General features: G+C 45.4%; 1 protein-coding gene across 2 annotated transcripts in view; it reads left to right on the top strand.

Annotated features, from left to right (window-relative positions):
- Positions 1 to 14,932, top strand: part of SH3BP5 (SH3 domain binding protein 5) — a 69,394-nt gene extending 54,462 nt beyond the window's left edge. For both annotated transcript variants that reach the window (XM_088521125.1, XM_088521124.1), the window contains 6 exons: positions 309 to 473; positions 6,976 to 7,106; positions 9,532 to 9,574; positions 9,977 to 10,196; positions 12,689 to 12,949; positions 13,480 to 14,932. In XM_088521125.1, the coding sequence (XP_088377251.1) occupies positions 309 to 473; positions 6,976 to 7,106; positions 9,532 to 9,574; positions 9,977 to 10,196; positions 12,689 to 12,949; positions 13,480 to 13,661 (1,002 nt within the window). In that variant the 3' untranslated portion in view covers positions 13,662 to 14,932. The remainder of the gene's footprint in view (positions 1 to 308; positions 474 to 6,975; positions 7,107 to 9,531; positions 9,575 to 9,976; positions 10,197 to 12,688; positions 12,950 to 13,479) is intronic.
- Positions 14,933 to 18,488: the final 3,556 nt, after the last annotated feature.

Here is an 18,488-nt window from a genome sequence, read left to right as displayed (position 1 = left end):
GCTCACTTTAGTTTTCTGTTCTGCATTAAACGTGCATCAGAGCGGATTTTTCTCTCAGCCCGATGCCCGTTTGTAGGTGGTCAGCAGCGTGTATTTGGGCGGGAACCCCATGAGGCAGCCCTTCCCAAATGACCAGGTTGGATGTGGGTTGCTAGTTAATCAGTGGGGAGATGTGCCCCACTGTTAAGCAAAGCATTGGGAAACAGTAATGCAGAGTGGGTGTTTTTAAAGCCCCCGGATTAGTGCGATAGGCCTTTGGGAAGTGACTGAGGGTTCCTTTGTGTTTAATCCCGACGTTTCTTTTTCAGGCACAGCTGGAAGCTCAGAGAGCCACGCAGGACTTCCAGCGGGCTACGGAGGTGCTGCGTGCGGCCAAGGAGACCATTTCGCTTGCTGAGCAGAGGCTCCTGGAGGACGACAAGCGCCAGTTCGACTCTGCCTGGCAGGAGATGCTCAACCACGCTACTCAGAGGGTAATGCAGACTTGGGGCTGGCTTCTGGAGAGCCACATTTTTGCACGTGTTCCCAGACTCATGACATGTAGGTAATGAAGCTACAAGCAGTAAGAAAGCCTAAACGGTTTGGGCTTTAGGCTACTGGGACAACTGTAGTTCTTAATCTGACTATGTTTAGTAGTGTGTGGAGTCTCTCTCTTAAGGAAAAAATATTATTTGTAAAATAGGGATAAACAATGTATTAAGGCATACCTACATTTGAAGTTATTGCAGAATAATGGCATAGGGATGACTGGTTTTGAGTGGATGCATTATGGAAACTCTTACTGTTTAATAATGGAGACGTGTTCCAGTTTTAGCATAGCCTGTCCTCAGCACGGGCTATGTTGAACAGGGCGCTTTTATCCTGCAGCGTGTGTGTTCACATGTTGAATTACCCAGGAATGTATACTGCATTTTAATCTTGTGTCTGGCTGTATCCTGAATTACCTTTCAAGTTTAGGCAAGGTCTTACTTCCTAAATCCAAAGAAAAGGCACACCATGTAACGATGAAAGGCAGTATTCATTTTAGCAGCTGTCAGGAAGAATTTTCTTGTCATTTACCCTGTCTCTTCTTTTTCTTGCATATTAAAAGAATGCAGAAAGGATTTTTTTTTAATGCTAAAAAAAATCAAAATGGAAGCTAAACCCCTTTGTTCTGTCAGCGTTCCCTTGGCACACCAGTAGAGCCGAACGTGCTCTTCCGCACACGGTGAGCGTGCTGCGCGCCGCTCTGAGGAGAATCTTGCAGTTCTCAGCAGTGTCGTGGCTCTGGTCCGTGGCAGAAGCGTCTCGCTTACAAGACAGCTTCTGTTTCAGAATGGACTGTTAAAGAAAAAAAAAAAAAAAAAAAAACAGCTGCCAGATGATGAAACAGGGAATAAAAAGGATGTTGGCTGTGTAGGGAGAGGTGGGAAACCTAGTGAGTGCAATATGTATTATGCATATATATTATGCCTATAAAATGCATAATATATAATATAATATTAATTCCCACCCCTAAGAAAAAAACAAAGCAAAACCAGAAAAAGCCAAACCAAGAAACATGAGGTATTGCTTATGTTATTGTGCTTGTTGCCATCAAGTATTTGCAGATCTGGCTGGGTCTGTTGGGTGTTTCTTTGTGCTGTTGTGTTTGGATGCCTTCATCTTTCCCTAGCTCTTAGCCTCTCTGGTATGAGCATAGTCTAGAAATGCACAAGCCATTTTTGATTTGGAGTGACTAGGAGGGAGCACTGGAAGCTCTGCGCAGAGCTCCTGCCTGCTAAGCTGCTGAGCTCCGATGGGGAGCGATAGCAGCAATGTGCCAGCAGCCTCGCTCTGCCTGGCTTGGCTTTTCTAACCCCCCAGCCTGAGGAAACAAATGGGCGTTTGGTCTGAGCTCTGTATCTGGCGGTGGGGGAGGTGAGACAGCCCATGTTGGTGGCACAGCCTGTGAGACATCTGCACTTCAGCAGTAGCTGCTGCCTTTTTGCGGGAGTCGAGAAAAGCCTTCATGTGCTGGGCTTGCAGCCTGCTGCGCTGGACAGCCTTTTGGCAAGGGTAGAGGCAGTGCATGGCTTGTGGTCAAAGAAACGTGGGAGAGGAGAAGGATGATCTGAAAATACTTGTTTGGAAGCTTGCTGGGAAGAAGTAATGTGCATTTTGGTGTTCTCCTTGGTATTCCTCTGATGGGCAGTGCTAGTGTTGACAACCCGCAGACAGGTAAATACTTAATCATCAGGGATACAGAAGGTTTTGTGCTAGGGTAGATCAGGGATGAAAGGATAGCAACACAGAGATTTTGAACAGATTGCCCTTTTCTGTAGGTATCTCTAGGGGATCCTAGTAGCCTCCTACCTGCCTTTTAGCCCTTTCCTGGCAGCCTGTGGCGGGAATGTCCCCGAGATGCGCAGAGCCGCTTGCCGAGGATGCACGATGACGACCGCGCTGCGCAACTGCCCACGCTGTCCGGGGGAGCCACGCTGCTCATGTCCATATCTGCCCTCTCTGAATGCCCAGCGTCTGCTCGGCAGAGGAGTGATGTCCCCAACGGCCACAGCTGGGCGGGCCCTTGGATAGGTGGCCCCAGGCTCAGGATATGGTGCTCGATCACACAGAGCAGCTGAGAGGGTTTTGAATGGAAGGAGTGTTACTGTCATCTCCCAAGCTTAAAATAGGGTAAACCCAGTTCCCAGACGGGACATGGTTGTGTCTTTCTGGGATACAGTATGGATGTTTGCATGGAAGTTTGTTTCTTGATTTCCACTGTCTCAAGTGGGAATCACAAGCCTAGGGCCAGAGCAAACCAAGGATAAAAAAATAAACATAACTCTTACATTATTGGAAATTCTGACTGCACACTTGGCATCAGGTTGCTTGAAGTGCCTGTTGGGTTTTGTGACTTCTTCAGGGGCAGGGAGAGTGTTTTCTTGGTCTGAGTGTATGAAGTTAGTGACGATGAGCTTAGTGTTCAGTGAGGTAAAGAAAACAGCTGGGGGCGGAAGGAACAGAAAACATCATTTTTCCCTAGCCCGGCATGCATGAAAACAGGTGGGAGGACAGGCTCCACTAGATCAAAATGCTTGCTGGTTATCAAAATGTTTCTGTTAGCTCGCATCATTAACTATTATTTACATTAGAAATGCCTAGCTACAACTAAAATTTATTAAGGTAGGCAGTTAAAAAAAAAAGTGGTTCTCCATTTTCGCATACAAAATGATTATTGCAGAAACTTTCTGCATTTTGGTTGCATAAACATTTTGGGAGGATTTGCCAGCTTTTTATTGTGTATTTGTAAATGACAGAGGTATTGAACATCTTGCACTATGCCTTGCACAGCAATGAATCAAATGCAGGAAAGCAGCTCTGCACCAAATGTCAGAAGTGAGAAGTGAGTTAATTACTCATTTGTTTCTGTATTGGTGGAAATGTCAGGCAGGAGTAAAGTGTTATTATTCGCTACTCTTAGGCAGAGGTAAAAGGCCCTATTGAATTTGTCTGGAACTTGGAACAGTTCTGAGCAGCTTGGCAGGTGACAAGCAGTGCAAGCAAAGGGCAGAAGGCAAAAGAGTGGTCAAAACAGCAAACAAGACATCTCTCTTTTATGCGTATGTGTATGGAAATATTGCCAGGTTACTTCTGCTTTTGACCTAACAGATGTGGACAAGGACTTGGATTCCAGCATGTTGAACAAGAAGTGCTATTTAAAGAGACTCATGGGGAGGAAACGGAGACAGGGGTTGCATGCTGGGCCTGCTTTTTGATTTCTTCGTAGACTGGAAAGCTGTCAATACCATTATTTTTAATGTGACAGTGTATAACAAGAGACAAGGCTTTTGTAGTCATTGAAGTGGCAAATTGTCCGATTAAACTTACTAAAAACAGGAGAGTTGCTGCCCTTCTGCCTATCCTGAGTGTGTTGGAAGCATGGCACGTGGAAGAAGCTTTTAATTCACGAAGCAGGACCAGAATGAGTAGGTGTAGGCAATACAGGCTGTCACTCAAGAGCTTTTTCACCCTGTATTTTGGGCTTTGTTTCCAAAGAAAGCAAGGGAATCTGGGCGCCTAAGTAGAAGCCAGATGCCTACCTGTCTCTGGAGATCCAACTAATCCCTGCAAGCATCTGTGTTGGAGCTTTGTGTTGTTTATAGATGTGTACAAAAAGAAAGCACTGACGAATGTGCTACCTTGCGTTTGAGGTGAGCTGGAGTAGAGGGGAAGATCCTGCATGAATTTTGAGAGAAATTGGTGATAATTTCTAGTTGCTGATGCAGCCTTTAAAAGGCTCCGCTTTTTCTGCTTTTTTCCCTGAAATATGTTCACAAATTCTGGCAGGGAGAAGAAATGTTTTGGCTCTTGATCATGAGGCATCTTTGAGTGGAAGGGGTAAGGGGAGGGCGAAGAGGGAGGACGCATGCTCCCTCTTGGTTTAATTTGGCTTGTGAAGCTCCCTTTGATATTACACCGCGAAGTGCCATCTGTCAGTGTGAAATGCACGGGTACTTTCATGATGTACAGAGAAGTGATACTTCCTGCACACCGGACTACTTGGAGGAAAAGGAAGAAGAGAAAAAAAGTTATGAAAAAAGCAGCAAAAATATCTACAGCCTTCCCTGCCCTAATCTGTCCTTCCAGTCGCGCTGGAGATAACATGCAGGGTGTTTTTTATAACCCTTCTGCCCCAGCATCTTTATCCCTATGTTATTGATTCTGTCCTTGTATACTGCTGCTGTATTGTCTGCCGTACCTCTTTTATTTCCAGTTCTTCCTCTGTAAGAGTCACTGATTTAATATTCCCTAAAAGAAACAGAACTACGGAGTAATTCCCCGGCCAGGCTAGTCTACTCTGCTAAATCTCACTGATACATTTTTCTCTTGCATCTGGGTTATTACAGAGATTTCTGCACGGAGTCCGATTTTGACTCCAGATGGTGCAGCTTTCCTGGGAGAGTGCAGGCACGAAGCTGCTCGTGCAGTGGTTTTGTTCCTTAGCTTCGGACTGCTAAGCAGGGGACGGGGGATTGCGGGTTGGGTGGCAGGTAAGGGAGGATTTTGTTCCTTCTTGTCCATATGGAACACTTGAATGCATCTTGGCAGTGAGCTACCAAGGAGGGATCTTACAAATTTTGCAGAATTGGGTCTTTGTCCTCAGCCCAGGGATTGCACCTTGAGTTGCCGTTCCCAGGGAAGGGTCCAGGCAGGGCCTGGCTTCCCCTGGGACTTGTGCAGATAATGTCCATGTAGTGACAGACCGCTCTTAAGAGAACAAAAACCTGGAGAGGGAGAGAGCCTTCCTTACATCACTGATTTCTGAAGCTGAAAGGATGAAGTGTACAACCTTTTTTTTTTCCTTCCTATCTTTCCAGGAAAGATAAAAAAAAAAATGTGGGTGTATACAGCTGGCAGCAAATTCTGTATTTTGTCGGGTATTTTGAGGTGATTACAATGTGTATCCTCAAACTCCAGTCTTACAGGGTGAAGGATGTTCTGTGATGCTTAATAAGAAAGATTTGCAAAATCAGCTTGATGCCAGACACCTACCTTGTGTTATGACTCTGGTACTTATCATGTGGTTGATCCTAGATATCAAAGCACGTGCTGGTTTCGCCCTGACAGGGGATGGGGAGGATTGACACGGAATTGAGAATCAACAAATTCCAGCCACACCATTATTTTGTAGCTTGCAGCGTTTTTAAATTGCAGTTTCCTTGCTGTGCTACAAAGAAAGCAAACGAGCTTCTGCGTTGTCCTTGGAGACTGTATTTTAATTTAAGACACTTCTATGCTCAAACCAGTCTTGTCTGACATAGTTTGCTAGGAAAAGGCATTGCATCATGCTGGCTTCCGAGTAGTTATTCAAGATGAGAGGCTGCAGCTTGTTTGCAGGATGCAGAGGAAAGTCTGCTATGAATCTAATTTTTTTTTGACCTTTCTTCAAAATTTAGAGCCTTATTTGCTTATAAAACAGCTGAAGGGTGTTGGAGTTGAATGGATTATTTTACATGTGATTAGAAGAGCCTTTGAAATCCTCTGTGGGTTTCAAGTTCTGTAGCAGCTTCTTTGTTTCTTAGCAAGTGGTGTGTGCAGATGAGCAAAATGTGGCTTCCAGTTGTGGAAACAGGAGTGTCCTGCCCTGGACACTGCTTCCAGTTGTGGAGTTTCAGTTGGTGCTGATACAGTTTGGGCTTGGCACGTAGCGGTTCCACGGGTTTATTTAGGCATTAAAAAGGATGCCACACCAATCTTCCTGCCTCGTGTGGTGTGCCAAGCAAGTGAGAGCTGACTGTGCTCTTCCCTGGCTTCAGTCCAGCCTGAGGGCTAAGAGAGTCTTGCGAAATTAGGATGATATGTGAGATTATTTAAAAATTTAGGTCCTTGGATTTTGTTCTATCTGTGGACCTGAAGAGCACAGGCATCACCTTCTGCTCCGCTCTGAAATAACTCGAGCAGTGGAAGGGAGTTTGAACCACTTGTGTTGACGTTGCCAAGTATTTGGATTCATTGCTGAGAGATCTGAAGACCCAGTACTGGATAAAATCAGGTCCTACCGTTTTCTGTAAGGACACTTCATAGCGACAAGAGAGAGAGCCTGAAAATTCAGGCTTTTCTGGAGCTGGAAAGCGAGGGGGCTCCTGGAAGAGAGGCAGGAGGGACAAGAAAAGACCCCGGTGAATGTAACTGTGTGATTTCTGCCAGTGCTGTGGCAATCCCCAATATCTAACTGTGTTCAAAGAGGGGTGTTCCCCCAGTCTGAGGCTTTTCTGAACTTCCCCTAAGGGATATTATGCAAGAAGCTGCAACACCTCTGTAATAATTGATGTAGCACTTGCAAACCCAGTGTGCTGCTGCCCATTTCACTGAAAGCAAGTTTTTTCCTTTACTATCTCCCTGGTCTCCTGTCGTGAGCAGATTGGAGAGATTATGAGGATGCTGCTTATTAAAATAATACAAAATAACTTGTTGTGGCTTCCAACTTAACTTGTATTTTCTTTCTTGAAGGTCATGGAGGCAGAGCAAACAAAAACAAGGAGCGAGTTGGTTCACAAGGAGACTGCTGCCAAATACAACGCTGCCATAGGACGGATGAAACAACTGGAGAAGAAGCTGAAAAGAGCCATCAACAAATCAAAGTAGGTCTTGTATTTGGAGATAAGTTTAAAGGTGAAGTCTGCTTCACCTGTAGGGTGATGTAGATTCATGGCCCAAATGGTACTAGAGTATTTGGTCTTGCATCTGTTCTCCTTTCTCTAAACATCTTGAACTAGCTGAGCGATAGATTGGTGAACTAAATGGGATAAAGAAAAATTTCTGGGCATGTTCTTAGCTTTTTTCTTCCCTATTGTGTTGCACCCTTTTGTGATGCGTGACTTGAGAAACTGGCTTGCAGGGTTCTGCACAGATGCTCCCTATGCTGTGGCAGAGCCGAGCAAGAGCTGTTCTTGGGGAGGAAACACACTTCAGACAGCATCGCTAAGCAGCAAGGGCCACTACCGAATGTGTGGGATTTTGATGTGCAGTTTTGCTCTGTTGCAGAGAAATGAAACAGCTCTCTGCTCATAACCCACTTAAAATTTCAGCCTTGTATACAACCTGTCCCTAATCCTCTCTGTATTTCTCTTTTTTTTTTTTTCATAAATAAAAATTTCCAGATTGTTGCTTGTCTAAACAATCTGCTTGCTGCATTTAGCTTTTAATCCCTCCATTTAGAAATGTCTTTTGGGGCAAATCGGTCAACTGAAAATCAGTTTGGATTGGTGTCTTGCTCATTGCAAGAAGGGATTAGCATTCTTCGAAGGTTTCCTAGAGCGAGCTTCATGCTGTTTGTGCAGCACTGCCCAGGAGCTGCGAGACCACTTAATGACAGGTTCCTTTAGATAACAGCAGTACCTGAGAGACATTTGGGCTGCCAGGCTGCCTTATGACAAAATGAAGACCCTGATAACTTGTCAGAGGGGGCTACCCGCCTTTTTATAACAACGATGGTGCTGAGCGTGCTGCCCTAGACACCGTCTTCTCCTTATGTCCTTGCTGAAACCGTCCTTGCAGGGAGATTGTCCCATGCTGTTCTCCTCAGGACAGGTGGATTTTCACTGCTGTGTAGAAAGAGCCCCCAAAAGGGCCTTTTTTGCCTCACAACAGGGCTGACTACAGTACAAAGCAGCGACATAGGTGTTTTGGAGATTCTCTGGTAAGGGGCGCCACAGAAGTGTAGTTTATCCTAGCCCAGCAGAAGATATCAAATGTCATGAACAGGTGTTTTGCAGATATATTGAAGGCTATTTAGGGATATTGGAAATGTCACTTGTCTCATGGAATTTCACTTTTCATGTAAAGGTAAGTTGAAGCTGAACTGAAAACATTAGTGCTGTCAAGTGGCTATGTAAAGCTGGGGGGTGAGTCTCAAATCTGGGGCTCTCTTGTAGGGTGTGACCCTGGAAAGAGGCCCTGTCTACTTGCTGCTTTCCTTGAAGGAAACCACCTCCCCGCTCGGGGCATTTCAGGGCTGTGTGTGCAGCCACTCTGCCTGAGCCCCTGAGAGACACACTGGAGGAGTCACTTTTTTTCCATGGAAAGCCTGATTATGCTTGCTCCACGCTTCAGTGTGGATTAAGATGCTGACAGCATTGCTATTTGAAAATAATAAGACTGGAAGAACGTGGAAGGAAGTTAGTTAGGTTGTTTGCTCTGTAAAGATGCGGACTGGATGGCGATTATTGTGTTCATTCTTTATTTATTAAAATTTACATATTTAAATTTGCTTTCCCTATGCACTTGCAAGCTACAAACGTGCGTACGGCTGTATGTTCTTAACATTTTGCCAGATTTTATGGCTTGGTGCGTCTGAGCTGCAGGATTATGATTTTGCCTGTCTTGGGCAGCTCTTGGAAGTACGTTTCTGCTCCGGTGAGTTGGGCAAAGAGTCTGACAGTCTTCCCATCCACTACTTGAAAAGCACTAGGCTTTAAAACACAGGTTTAGCTCACTGGTGACTTAGGACACCAATCTCGTTGACTTGAATTGCCCAGGCGTGTTTTGTCATGAACCAGGTTTCAGGAATTATGGGATTGCAGGTGAAAGCAGGAAGCGACCCAAGGAGGCGCAAGTCGCCGCGTTGCTTCTGGTGTCCGGTGCTGCCGTCAGCCGTGCGGCGGTCGCTCGTGGTGCGGGAGGAGGGGAGATTCTGCAAGGATTTACACATGTTCGGAGCTCTAAAATGAGATAGATATGGAGGGGCTGCTCAGGTCTAGAGCTTGTTGTGTTTCAATATCTTGCAGAATCTAGGCCTGAAGGAATTCTGCTGTCAGCTACAAAAAGTGAGATTTTGAAAATCGTATTTAGGCCAAGAGACCCATGAGAAATAGATATATCAGAGGACAGGGGTGGGAGAAAGAAACTTGAGAGCACACGTAGGTGTTTCATGATCTAGATCAGTAGTCCCTCAAGACCGCAATGAAACCCAAGACAGTTGTGTTAATGTTCAGAAGAGAACTCCCACGCCAGGGCTCCGCGTTCAGGCCCGGCGCTCGTAACCGCTCGTTCCTTGTTTTTCCACAGACCTTATTTTGAACTCAAGGCCAAGTACTATGTCCAGCTAGAGGTACGTATGCACTTCAGATGCATCTGAAACTCATCACTGCTGATGGTAAATATTAAAATGAAATGTGAAATGCTCCGATAATAACTTTGTGGAGTTTCTGTACAAAAGCAATTCTGTTTGAAATCTCTTATCTCGACCAATTTACTAAGCACACTCTAAAGATAAAAACTGGAGAGGATTTGTTTCCTCATGTGAAGGAGGAGGGCTCCAGCTCCCTCTTCATATCCTGCTCGCCGGCACCTCCATATACGAGAGTAGTGGTGATACCTGCTGCTCTGGGTGTGTGGGATGGGTGCGGGCACATGGGGGGCACAAGTCAGTTGAGTACTTAATGGGAAACTGAAGATGGTACTTGAGGCCATTCATAATGAAAGCTCCTCTGATATCTGTCTTTCTTGTTAGCAATTGAAGAAAACGGTGGATGACCTTCAGGCAAAACTGGCCCTGGCAAAGGGAGAGTATAAGACTGCTTTGAAAAACCTGGAGATGATCTCAGATGAGATTCATGAGAGGAGACGGTCCACGGCCATGGGACCTCGAGGCTGTGGCGTGGGTGCCGAGGGGAGCAACACCTCTGTGGAAGACCTGTCTGCAAGTAAACCAGAGTCGGACACCATCTCAGGTGAGAGAGCATTGCCCTGCTAGGGAGCGTCCTGTGGCCTTCGTAAGAGATGTCAAGATGAAGGCTACTGGGCGCACTGCCTGGCTGTGATTACGCCATTTTTTACTGGAGTTTATCGGGTTTTTGATAGCCAAGTTTCCCAGGAAAAGGCGGCAAGTCAAAGTGCCTCAGCTGTTGCCTTAGCAATGCTGCAGAAAGGAATGAAAGGAATAAAACTAATCCACATAACAGCATGCTGCTAGTTTTGAAGCGGACAATGCTGCTGTTAGTGACTTTTGGCTGGAAGGTTGCAGACTGTGTTAGGTCACAGTGATGAGGACACGGGCTGCTTTGGAGCAAGCACGTGTACGGGCAGGCCTGGCCTCACAGCAGGGACACTGACGGCTGCAGCTGCGCTCGTATAGAAACGTGTGACATGAAGTAGAGTGGGTCCAAGGACAAGCTCCTTCCCGCCACGGGCTCCCTGGCCGCGTGTTGGCTTTGGCGCAGCGCGTGTGCTTCACGGAGCCGCAGCGTGTTCAGGCCTGAACCACGTTTCCGTGGGCGATGGCAGCACCCTCCTGAGCGAGCTGCCCTCCTGGCTGACCTGCAGGCCAGCTGGAGCCCAGCAGCCCCCACAAGCCCCGAGCGTAGCTGCGTTTGCTTCTGCTGAAGAAGTTTACGGCGTGGTGTGGAGGGGCTGAAACAACCAGGCAGGTTTTGCCCCCCCGGCCACTGCTGTGGCTTTAGGCATGGCGGGCAGCTGAGCTCACCCCTCTCTGTGGACGGGACGAGGGCCTGCATGTGGGGCAGGGCTCCAGGCTGTGTCTGGGGCAGCCCCAGGCGGCAGGGCAGCACTAGGCGCCTGCCAGACATCACCACAGCAGCACGAAACAAGCTCCCCTGCGCTGTAACTCGGTGGGAGTTTCCACCAAGGCCTCCTTATGTCTTGATTTCTGTCTGTTAAGTCAAACACTTCAGCATTCAGCACAATTTTTTTAATGGCCTAGCAGATGCTCCTCTGTGGTTATAGCAAGTTTGGGTGCTAATAAGTAGACTATAATTTGTGTTTGCTCTAGGCTAGCGGGTGCCAGTGCTCTTTACCAATTAAAGGACTCCTTGCAGCTTGGAACATCTCTTTTACTCAATCCTTTTCGCTTTTACACCTGCAAGTTATCTGAATTGCTCGCTGTATACTGATAAAACACAGCAGGTGAGAAGAAGGGTCATTGTGCAGCTTGGATTTGACATTAAAAACAAAATCACAACAAACTCTCTCCAAGCACAAGACGTCCCAGAGGAGGCATCGTGGAGCTGGATAATGCTGGTTGTACATGTTACTTTCTGAAGCCTTTTAGGTCAGTTCTGAAGTGCAGCTCACATGGTAGAAAGAGGCTGCATCTCTGAACTAACCATGATGGAGGCTGCCTCTCCTTGCCCCCTTCATGCCCGAGCAGAGCACGTGCCCCAAGCTGCGGAGATAACAGATCTGCTTTGAAACGTTTCCTTTAAGCCTATTTGCAGTCAGTGCTGCTACTTTGCTCCTACTCTTCTTTCAAGTTGGTTCTGAGTCTCTCTGACAGCAGCAGGAATCACAAGAAAGCGCAGTGGAAGAAAACCTCAGGTCGTTATAAGTATCTTGCTCCTTGTGGGATGGCTCCAAGCCTAGGCAGTGCGAGGGCATGTGTTTGTTGTGCAAAGGCTGATGCTTAAAAGTAACTTTCTTAGCCCAGTGGGACTGTTTGTGGGCAAAAGTCTTTGGTTCATAGGTCTCCATCCTGCAATAAGGCCGGATGGAAAACATTGTTTCTTTAATGAGATCTACACTGCATATATTGCACAAAATGGAGATGGTATTAATGGATTCCTCCTCTTCCTAACAGAAAGCCTGTAGCTACACAGTTCAGACTTGGTTTGCTGTAACTGGAATTCTGCATATGAGTGACCATAGGCAGGGAGAATGATTTTGTGTGGGTTAGGGCTTTTTGTTTTATTTGTTCTCATTTAGTGATCTTCATCCAAAGGAAGGTCTTAGGAGTTCATGTTGAATTGGAATTGTAGAAGTGGGAAAGCGCAAGTAGTTCTCTCCTGCAGACACGTCTGCTTTCTGATTAGTGCTGTAAATTAACCCGGAATCCTTGGTGGGATTGAGATGGTGCTGGCTGAGAGGGGCACAGTGGGCCAGTTGCTCTCCTAATTTATGTATAGAAGGTAACTGTCACAGGGTCTCGTGAGCAGAGAGCAGCATTCAATAGCCAGGGTGTCAGTATAAGGAGCAGCTCTTGTAGGGTTTGTCATTGGTCTGCTGTTCCTGCCAGCTTCTCTCTGGAAATGGGGCAGGATCAGCCCTTCCTGATCTACTTAGGAAATGCTGGGTTAAGGCTTTGCAAGGGGGACAAACTATGAGTGGGATAGCAGTGCATATATGCACAGAAGATGCAAAACTGAGCAAGTGAAATTCGCTGGCAGGGGGAGACATGTTTCCTCATTGGGGTGTTCTTTAATCGTTGCAGTGGCTTCGGAAGTGTTTGAGGACGATCACGGCAGTAGCTTTGTATCCGAAGAAGAGTCAGAAACGCAGTCGGTGTCAAGCTTCAGCTCCGGCCCCACGAGCCCGTGCGAGGTGCCCTCTCAGTTTCCTCCCACGACGCGGCCTGGAAGCCTGGATCTGCCCAGCCCCGTCTCCCTCTCCGAGTTCGGCATGGTCTTCCCAGCCCTAGGGCCCCGGAGCGAGTGCAGCGGGGCCTCGTCGCCCGAATGCGACGCGGAACGAGGTACGCGCAGCCGCACGCGCCCAGGCCGCCGCTTTTTGCCTTGCACGAGGAGCAGGAGAAGCCCCTCAGCTGCCCTGGGCCTCTTGGCAGCTCGCAGTGGGGCTAGAGGTTCCTCAGGGAGTCAGTGATCAGTGGGATTCTGATGGCACACATATTTTAAGGAAAAACTCTGTTTATTTATTTATTTTTTAAATTGCTGTCCTACTTCCTGAAGATCGATCCTGCTTTCCAGAACAAATCAAATATGCTGCCAAAAGCAGCCTCCTAATGCGGGGCAAGCCTTTGCTGACAAATGCAGCCTGGGGGATTCCCAGTGCTCCGGGGTACTCCAGTTTAAGTCTGTTCACATTTGCTGAGGCAGCGCACAGGGTGAGTGCAGCTTGGAAGGCCAACTTGGGTTACTTTACACCTTCCTCCTGCTCCTGTGATTTTGTAAACTCTGGCTAAGGAAGCTGCGGGGGCACCTGCTTGAACCTTACCTTGCAGAGTGAAACGTGGTTTTAACATCCAGTGTAATTCTTTCTTTGCAGGGGATAGGGCAGAAGGGGCAGAGAACAAGACAAGCGACCGAGCGAACAAGAACAGGAGCAGCAACAGGAGCAGCGCCGCGGAGGGGCTCGCTCTGGATAACCGAATGAAGCAGCTCTCCCTTCAGTGCATGAAAATCAAAGAGGGAATATGCGCAGGCAGAAAAGCTGCCCAGATTGGCTGAGACCTTCCTGTGCCCTACCCGGATTAATGGGAGTATAAATATTTATACATGAACTTCTGAGTGTCCGAAGAACGTCGTGCCAATAATACATGCCAAATCTTAAGCGTTTACTCTAAGAATTTTAAAACTGCACTAAGAAGTCTGAGTGATGCTGAGGGCTGAAGTTTTTATTCAGTAAATCCTTTGTGGGCCGGACGAGTTGTCAAACGTTGAAGCTGTGCTCGTATTTCACAGACTTTGTAAATTGTTTTGTAGCAGCCTGGCTGAAGCAATAACGAGTAACGTTCCCGTGTAAATTCATGCCGGTAGGGGTCTGAAATCTAAGCCAGACATTTGCAGTGAGCAGTTTGGCTTCAGTTTTGTAGAATTGAAATGCTCTTCTTTAGATACAGTGGATCTTTTGAGTGCAAGTGGCATATTCTTTAAACATCTGTATTTGTCTGTATGATGCTGAAAGTGTAGAAATATTTTGTATAGAGGAAAGCTGTTGCATGTGTGGGCCTAAAGGCCTTCACTCTTCCCTTGGTGCTCGCAGAAAGGATAAAGATGAGTGAGTCGTGCCCTCAAAAACTGGCATAGGAGAAAGAGGGAAACGGGCTGGTAACGCTCAGCAGTGACAGGCCCTTTCTAGCCACCTTGCCAAGTCTGCTTTGGTCTCGAAGGGTGATTCCAGTGACCAAAAAGAGTTGCTTGGCCTCTCGCCCTTCCCCTCCCCTGAGAAGTAAGTATTCTTTTTCAGCACTTTAAGTGTTATTGCTCGAAAATGGGAGTCATAGATGTGTTCAGGACAGTTATGCTATGGGATTCACCCTTAAAATATGCATGAAGAAATGGAATTGCCAGTGTAGACTGACCATGTGTTCTTAAATTTCTCTGTAGGTTGTACTGTGTGGGGTTTTATAATTGTTAAAAGGACTTGAGGTTTTAGAATGCCCTAGAGAGTGTTCAATAAAACTAGAAAGGGCACGGGCATGTTTTGCCAGGAGCTGTTAGGCAGTAGTAGTATCCGGAAATTATGCTAATAAGTGGTAGTAAAAATCCTAGGACTCTTTAAGTTTTGGTGGCTAAGCATTTCTGAAAGCACCATTTTATCTAAAATGTCAGTTTATATTGTTAATTTGATGGGAATTTTAGTATTGCCCAACGTATTTTCTATTCTATGTTTTTGCAGTCCTGTTGTATTTTGTCCCTGCCACAGCTTGTGTATCTATTCTCAAAGTTAATGTAAAATTCTTCACACTACAGTAAACGTTTTTGTTTTTCACATTTCATTTGGAGTCTGTGCAAGCTACATGTATCTCAACTGCTAAGTAAGTACTGAGTCTTTTCCCAAAGCAAATTTTGTCCTTAAATATCCTCTTGCTGGTGAAGATTCCAGAATTCCATAAGGCCACAGGCTTAGCCAACTTTTCAAAAATTCCTTAGCAGAAAAGAGGAAGGTTATTCTATATTATGTAACACCTCTTATTATGTTCTTAATACTGCTGAAATTTGCCAGAAGGCCATGCAGAATTGAAGGAAACTGGTCTTCAGAAAAATAAGATTCTGTAGATGAGAGATAGTAAGGTGAGACTTTGAGCCCACAGGGATTTACATGCTGAAGTAAGTGACCTAAAGACTGAACATCAGCAGCATTTCTCAGCTCAGCAAATGCTTAGGAAAGAAGTGGTGGATCCAACTTCAGAGGTAACAGTAACTTGGGAAAAATTCGCTTCCAGTATTAAATTTGAAATAAAAAGCAGTACAGAAGTGTTGCATTGTAGTAATAAGCCAGATAAGCTAGTGCCTGTGCAGCACACTTGTGTTTTTATATTTTTTCCCCGTTTTAAAGCCCCCCTTGGTATCTCCCTGCAGCTGGCGAATGACAGCTCTTACCTGCTGCAGGATACAGACCCAGGGCCGTAGCCAGGACTTGCAAATGCCCCAATCCTGCGTTCAGCTCCCAGGAGGGGAAAACCCTTGATCAGCAAGGGTCGATGCCTGCTCTTGCAGAAGCCAATAAAACAACTTGTTTCAGACTTCTTCCCTTGGCCAACCCAGCCCTGAGCGGGTAAATGAACACTTGGGCAAGCAAACAGGCAGAACTACAGGGCTAATTAAAGGAAAACTCATTTTATTTTGAACTTCCATAAAAGCCATAATGATAAATATGACAAATGAACTTAAATCACTTTAGAATACAGGAAAATGAGTAAGCTCTTTCCAGTTACTTTTCTGTTAGAATTCCTAAGTGTAACATGATGGGTACCAGGATGTACCTTCATGGGTATAAAAATAAACCTCTGATGTATGAAAGTGTGTTTACATGATCATAACAGGTAGAGTTGTCCTGAAGGGAGAATGTACTATAAAACAAGTGTTAACCCAGGAATTCTACTACTCTTTGGTATTTGGTCTTAAATGTCCTTTTTTGACTAAACAATGAGCACTACTATCTGTGCACAAACTTAATTAGAAATAACTGTCTGTTCAAACACCTTTTTTGGGATATGATCAGGTGCAAAAATCCCTGTACCAAGCAGGTACAGGGAACCTGCATCAGAGAACTAGGGCTGAATCTGGAGCTCATGGGGCAGATGTGATGGAAGCTAATATGGATAACATTCTTCCAGGTGTTAATTCTCAGCAAATATTTGAGAACTAATAGATTGTATCAACTATGGATTAACCCCATGTTTTCCTAGAAAAACAAAACAAAAAATTGAAGGGGAAATTTTACCCTGAGCCATAAAACAGCAGCATATGGTATCCTGCATGCAACTTTAAGGTAAGGTCACAAAATGCAGAAAAAGATTGCAGTGCATAAATAAGGATAATGTTAAAATAGCTGAAGAGGATATATCCAGATGTTCCTCAGTACTCCTCATGTAGAGAAATGCAAACAAACAAAAAAACCATTTATTTGTAGGAGGCTTCTCTTAGTGACTGGCAAAGAAACTGCAATTCTCCTAAAAGCACCTGCCTTTCATTTAGTCATTTATCCCCACCCTTCTGCACTTACATAGTGGTGAGAACTGGCTGCTGTGTGACAGACAACAACTGAAGGGTGCAGGATCCTTGCTGCTATATTGTATCCTAATTTTTAGAAGCTTGAATTGCATGGTTAGAGGCAGAGAAGACTCAAGGCTGAAGCGTTATGCAGTCAGCTAACTGTAAGTATGGTGATGTGGCTCTGCAATGAGCTGACTCTGTTACTGTGCAGCGATCTCTGTTGTAAAAGTTGTATCTGTTGTAAAATCCAGGGCTTAATGCAGCATGTCACATCCTCTTGTCTTGTGGATCAAAATCAGTGTGTGGTATAGGGCAAAGATTAGATTTAGGGATCGGATCACTCGCCGGTAAGTTTTCTGGGGATGTGGAAAAATGATAGCAGTAGATATATTGACAGCTACCAGTAAAGCGTAAGTGCATATCCAGATGTTATTTTTGTAAAAAGAAGAAAAAAGGGGGGGGGGGGGGGCAAAAAAACCTTTTGTTCCAAAATTAGTTTGTCACAACCAGAAACTAGGATTTATAGTAATATTTCCTAAGTGCCTGTGAGTTCTCATTCCTGTATACGGCAGGAAATGTGCAACAGTGATTCTCTACCGCACTAGATAGGCTGCAATATTTGGGTAAGACTTGCCTTATAAAGGACATTGATCCCGAATTTAAATTTTTACTTGCTGGGATGAGCCCAGTTCACTGATGTACTGTGTAAGAGGTGTTATTGTATCCTTGGGGGTAACAGCCTTTCTCTGGCCTTAGGAAAACACATCCATTCCTTGCTTATCAGTATGTACTAAAATACAACTGCGATACAGAAGGGAAGCTAAACCTCATGCTTGTTTCATCCTGCACTTAAATTAGCTGCATAAGTTCTGGCCGTTGGTCATGCTTAGATTAAAACCAAAACAACCCCCCCACAAACACACACACCTTACTGCAGCACAGACAGTAACTACTGAACAGCAGCTTTTACCATAGCCAAGTCTTACTGACTTGATCTCAAACAACACAGAAAGTCCAAGTACTTTGTATCGAAAGGTGGAAGTTGGTGGCATCTGTCTTTTGTATTGTCAAAATTCATCTAAGCTGCCTGTCATATCTATTTCTAACTTTGTAGGTGATAAAATGCATGTATTGCCACCCTGGTTGAGGCTGAGCTAAAAAACTTAACACCCAGTTATAGCAAAAAGTGTGGTGAAGCAAATGAAATTTTAATTTTGTAACAGAGAACAGTCCTTGAGGCAACTGACTCAAGCTCCCCCAGGCCTGTGCCCATGCTGTTCCTGCACTGCTTCCTTACAACCCTAACCTGAGCCTCGCTTGGTTAACAAGGTAAGTCACCGTGTGACAAACTTGTCCTGAACTCCCTAACCCAGATGGAATTTGGAGTCCAGAAGAGCCTGCTTCTCCTTTTCAAGCTAGGCACTTGTCAAGCAGCTGCCTAATGAAAGAGATGAAACAAAAGGAAACTTGGGCTTTTGAGATGGGGCAGTAGCAGACTTCTTTAGGAATAATTTTAGGACACAACTTTCTAGTCCTTGATTTCTAAATGGCACTTGTACTCCAAAAATAAATTTAAACTACATTTTTTTTGTCCCCTGAGGAACTGCTAAACAAACCCAAATGACTAAGACTATCTTGGGAATGTTTCAAAAAACACCCTCTCTCCCAAAATGTCAGATCCTGTGGAGTTAGATGTCTGCCACATGGTTGCTCAAAAACAAAAAATACTGAAGAAAGTAATGTTAAGTGTAATATAATAGAAAAGGGTGCAGCTTAAGAGATGGTCATGTGTCATGATTAGCAAGCACTGCACTTGCAGGTGCAGCTTACAGGGAA

Source organism: Tinamus guttatus, unplaced genomic scaffold (genome assembly GCF_059628265.1).
Source record: "Tinamus guttatus ecotype Peru unplaced genomic scaffold, ASM5962826v1 Tinamus_guttatus_pri_ptg000115l, whole genome shotgun sequence".
In the NCBI taxonomy this organism is placed as follows: domain Eukaryota; kingdom Metazoa; phylum Chordata; class Aves; order Tinamiformes; family Tinamidae; genus Tinamus; species Tinamus guttatus.
The sequence above is the reverse complement of the archived record's forward strand: the minus strand, read 5'-3'. Positions and strand labels throughout refer to the sequence as shown.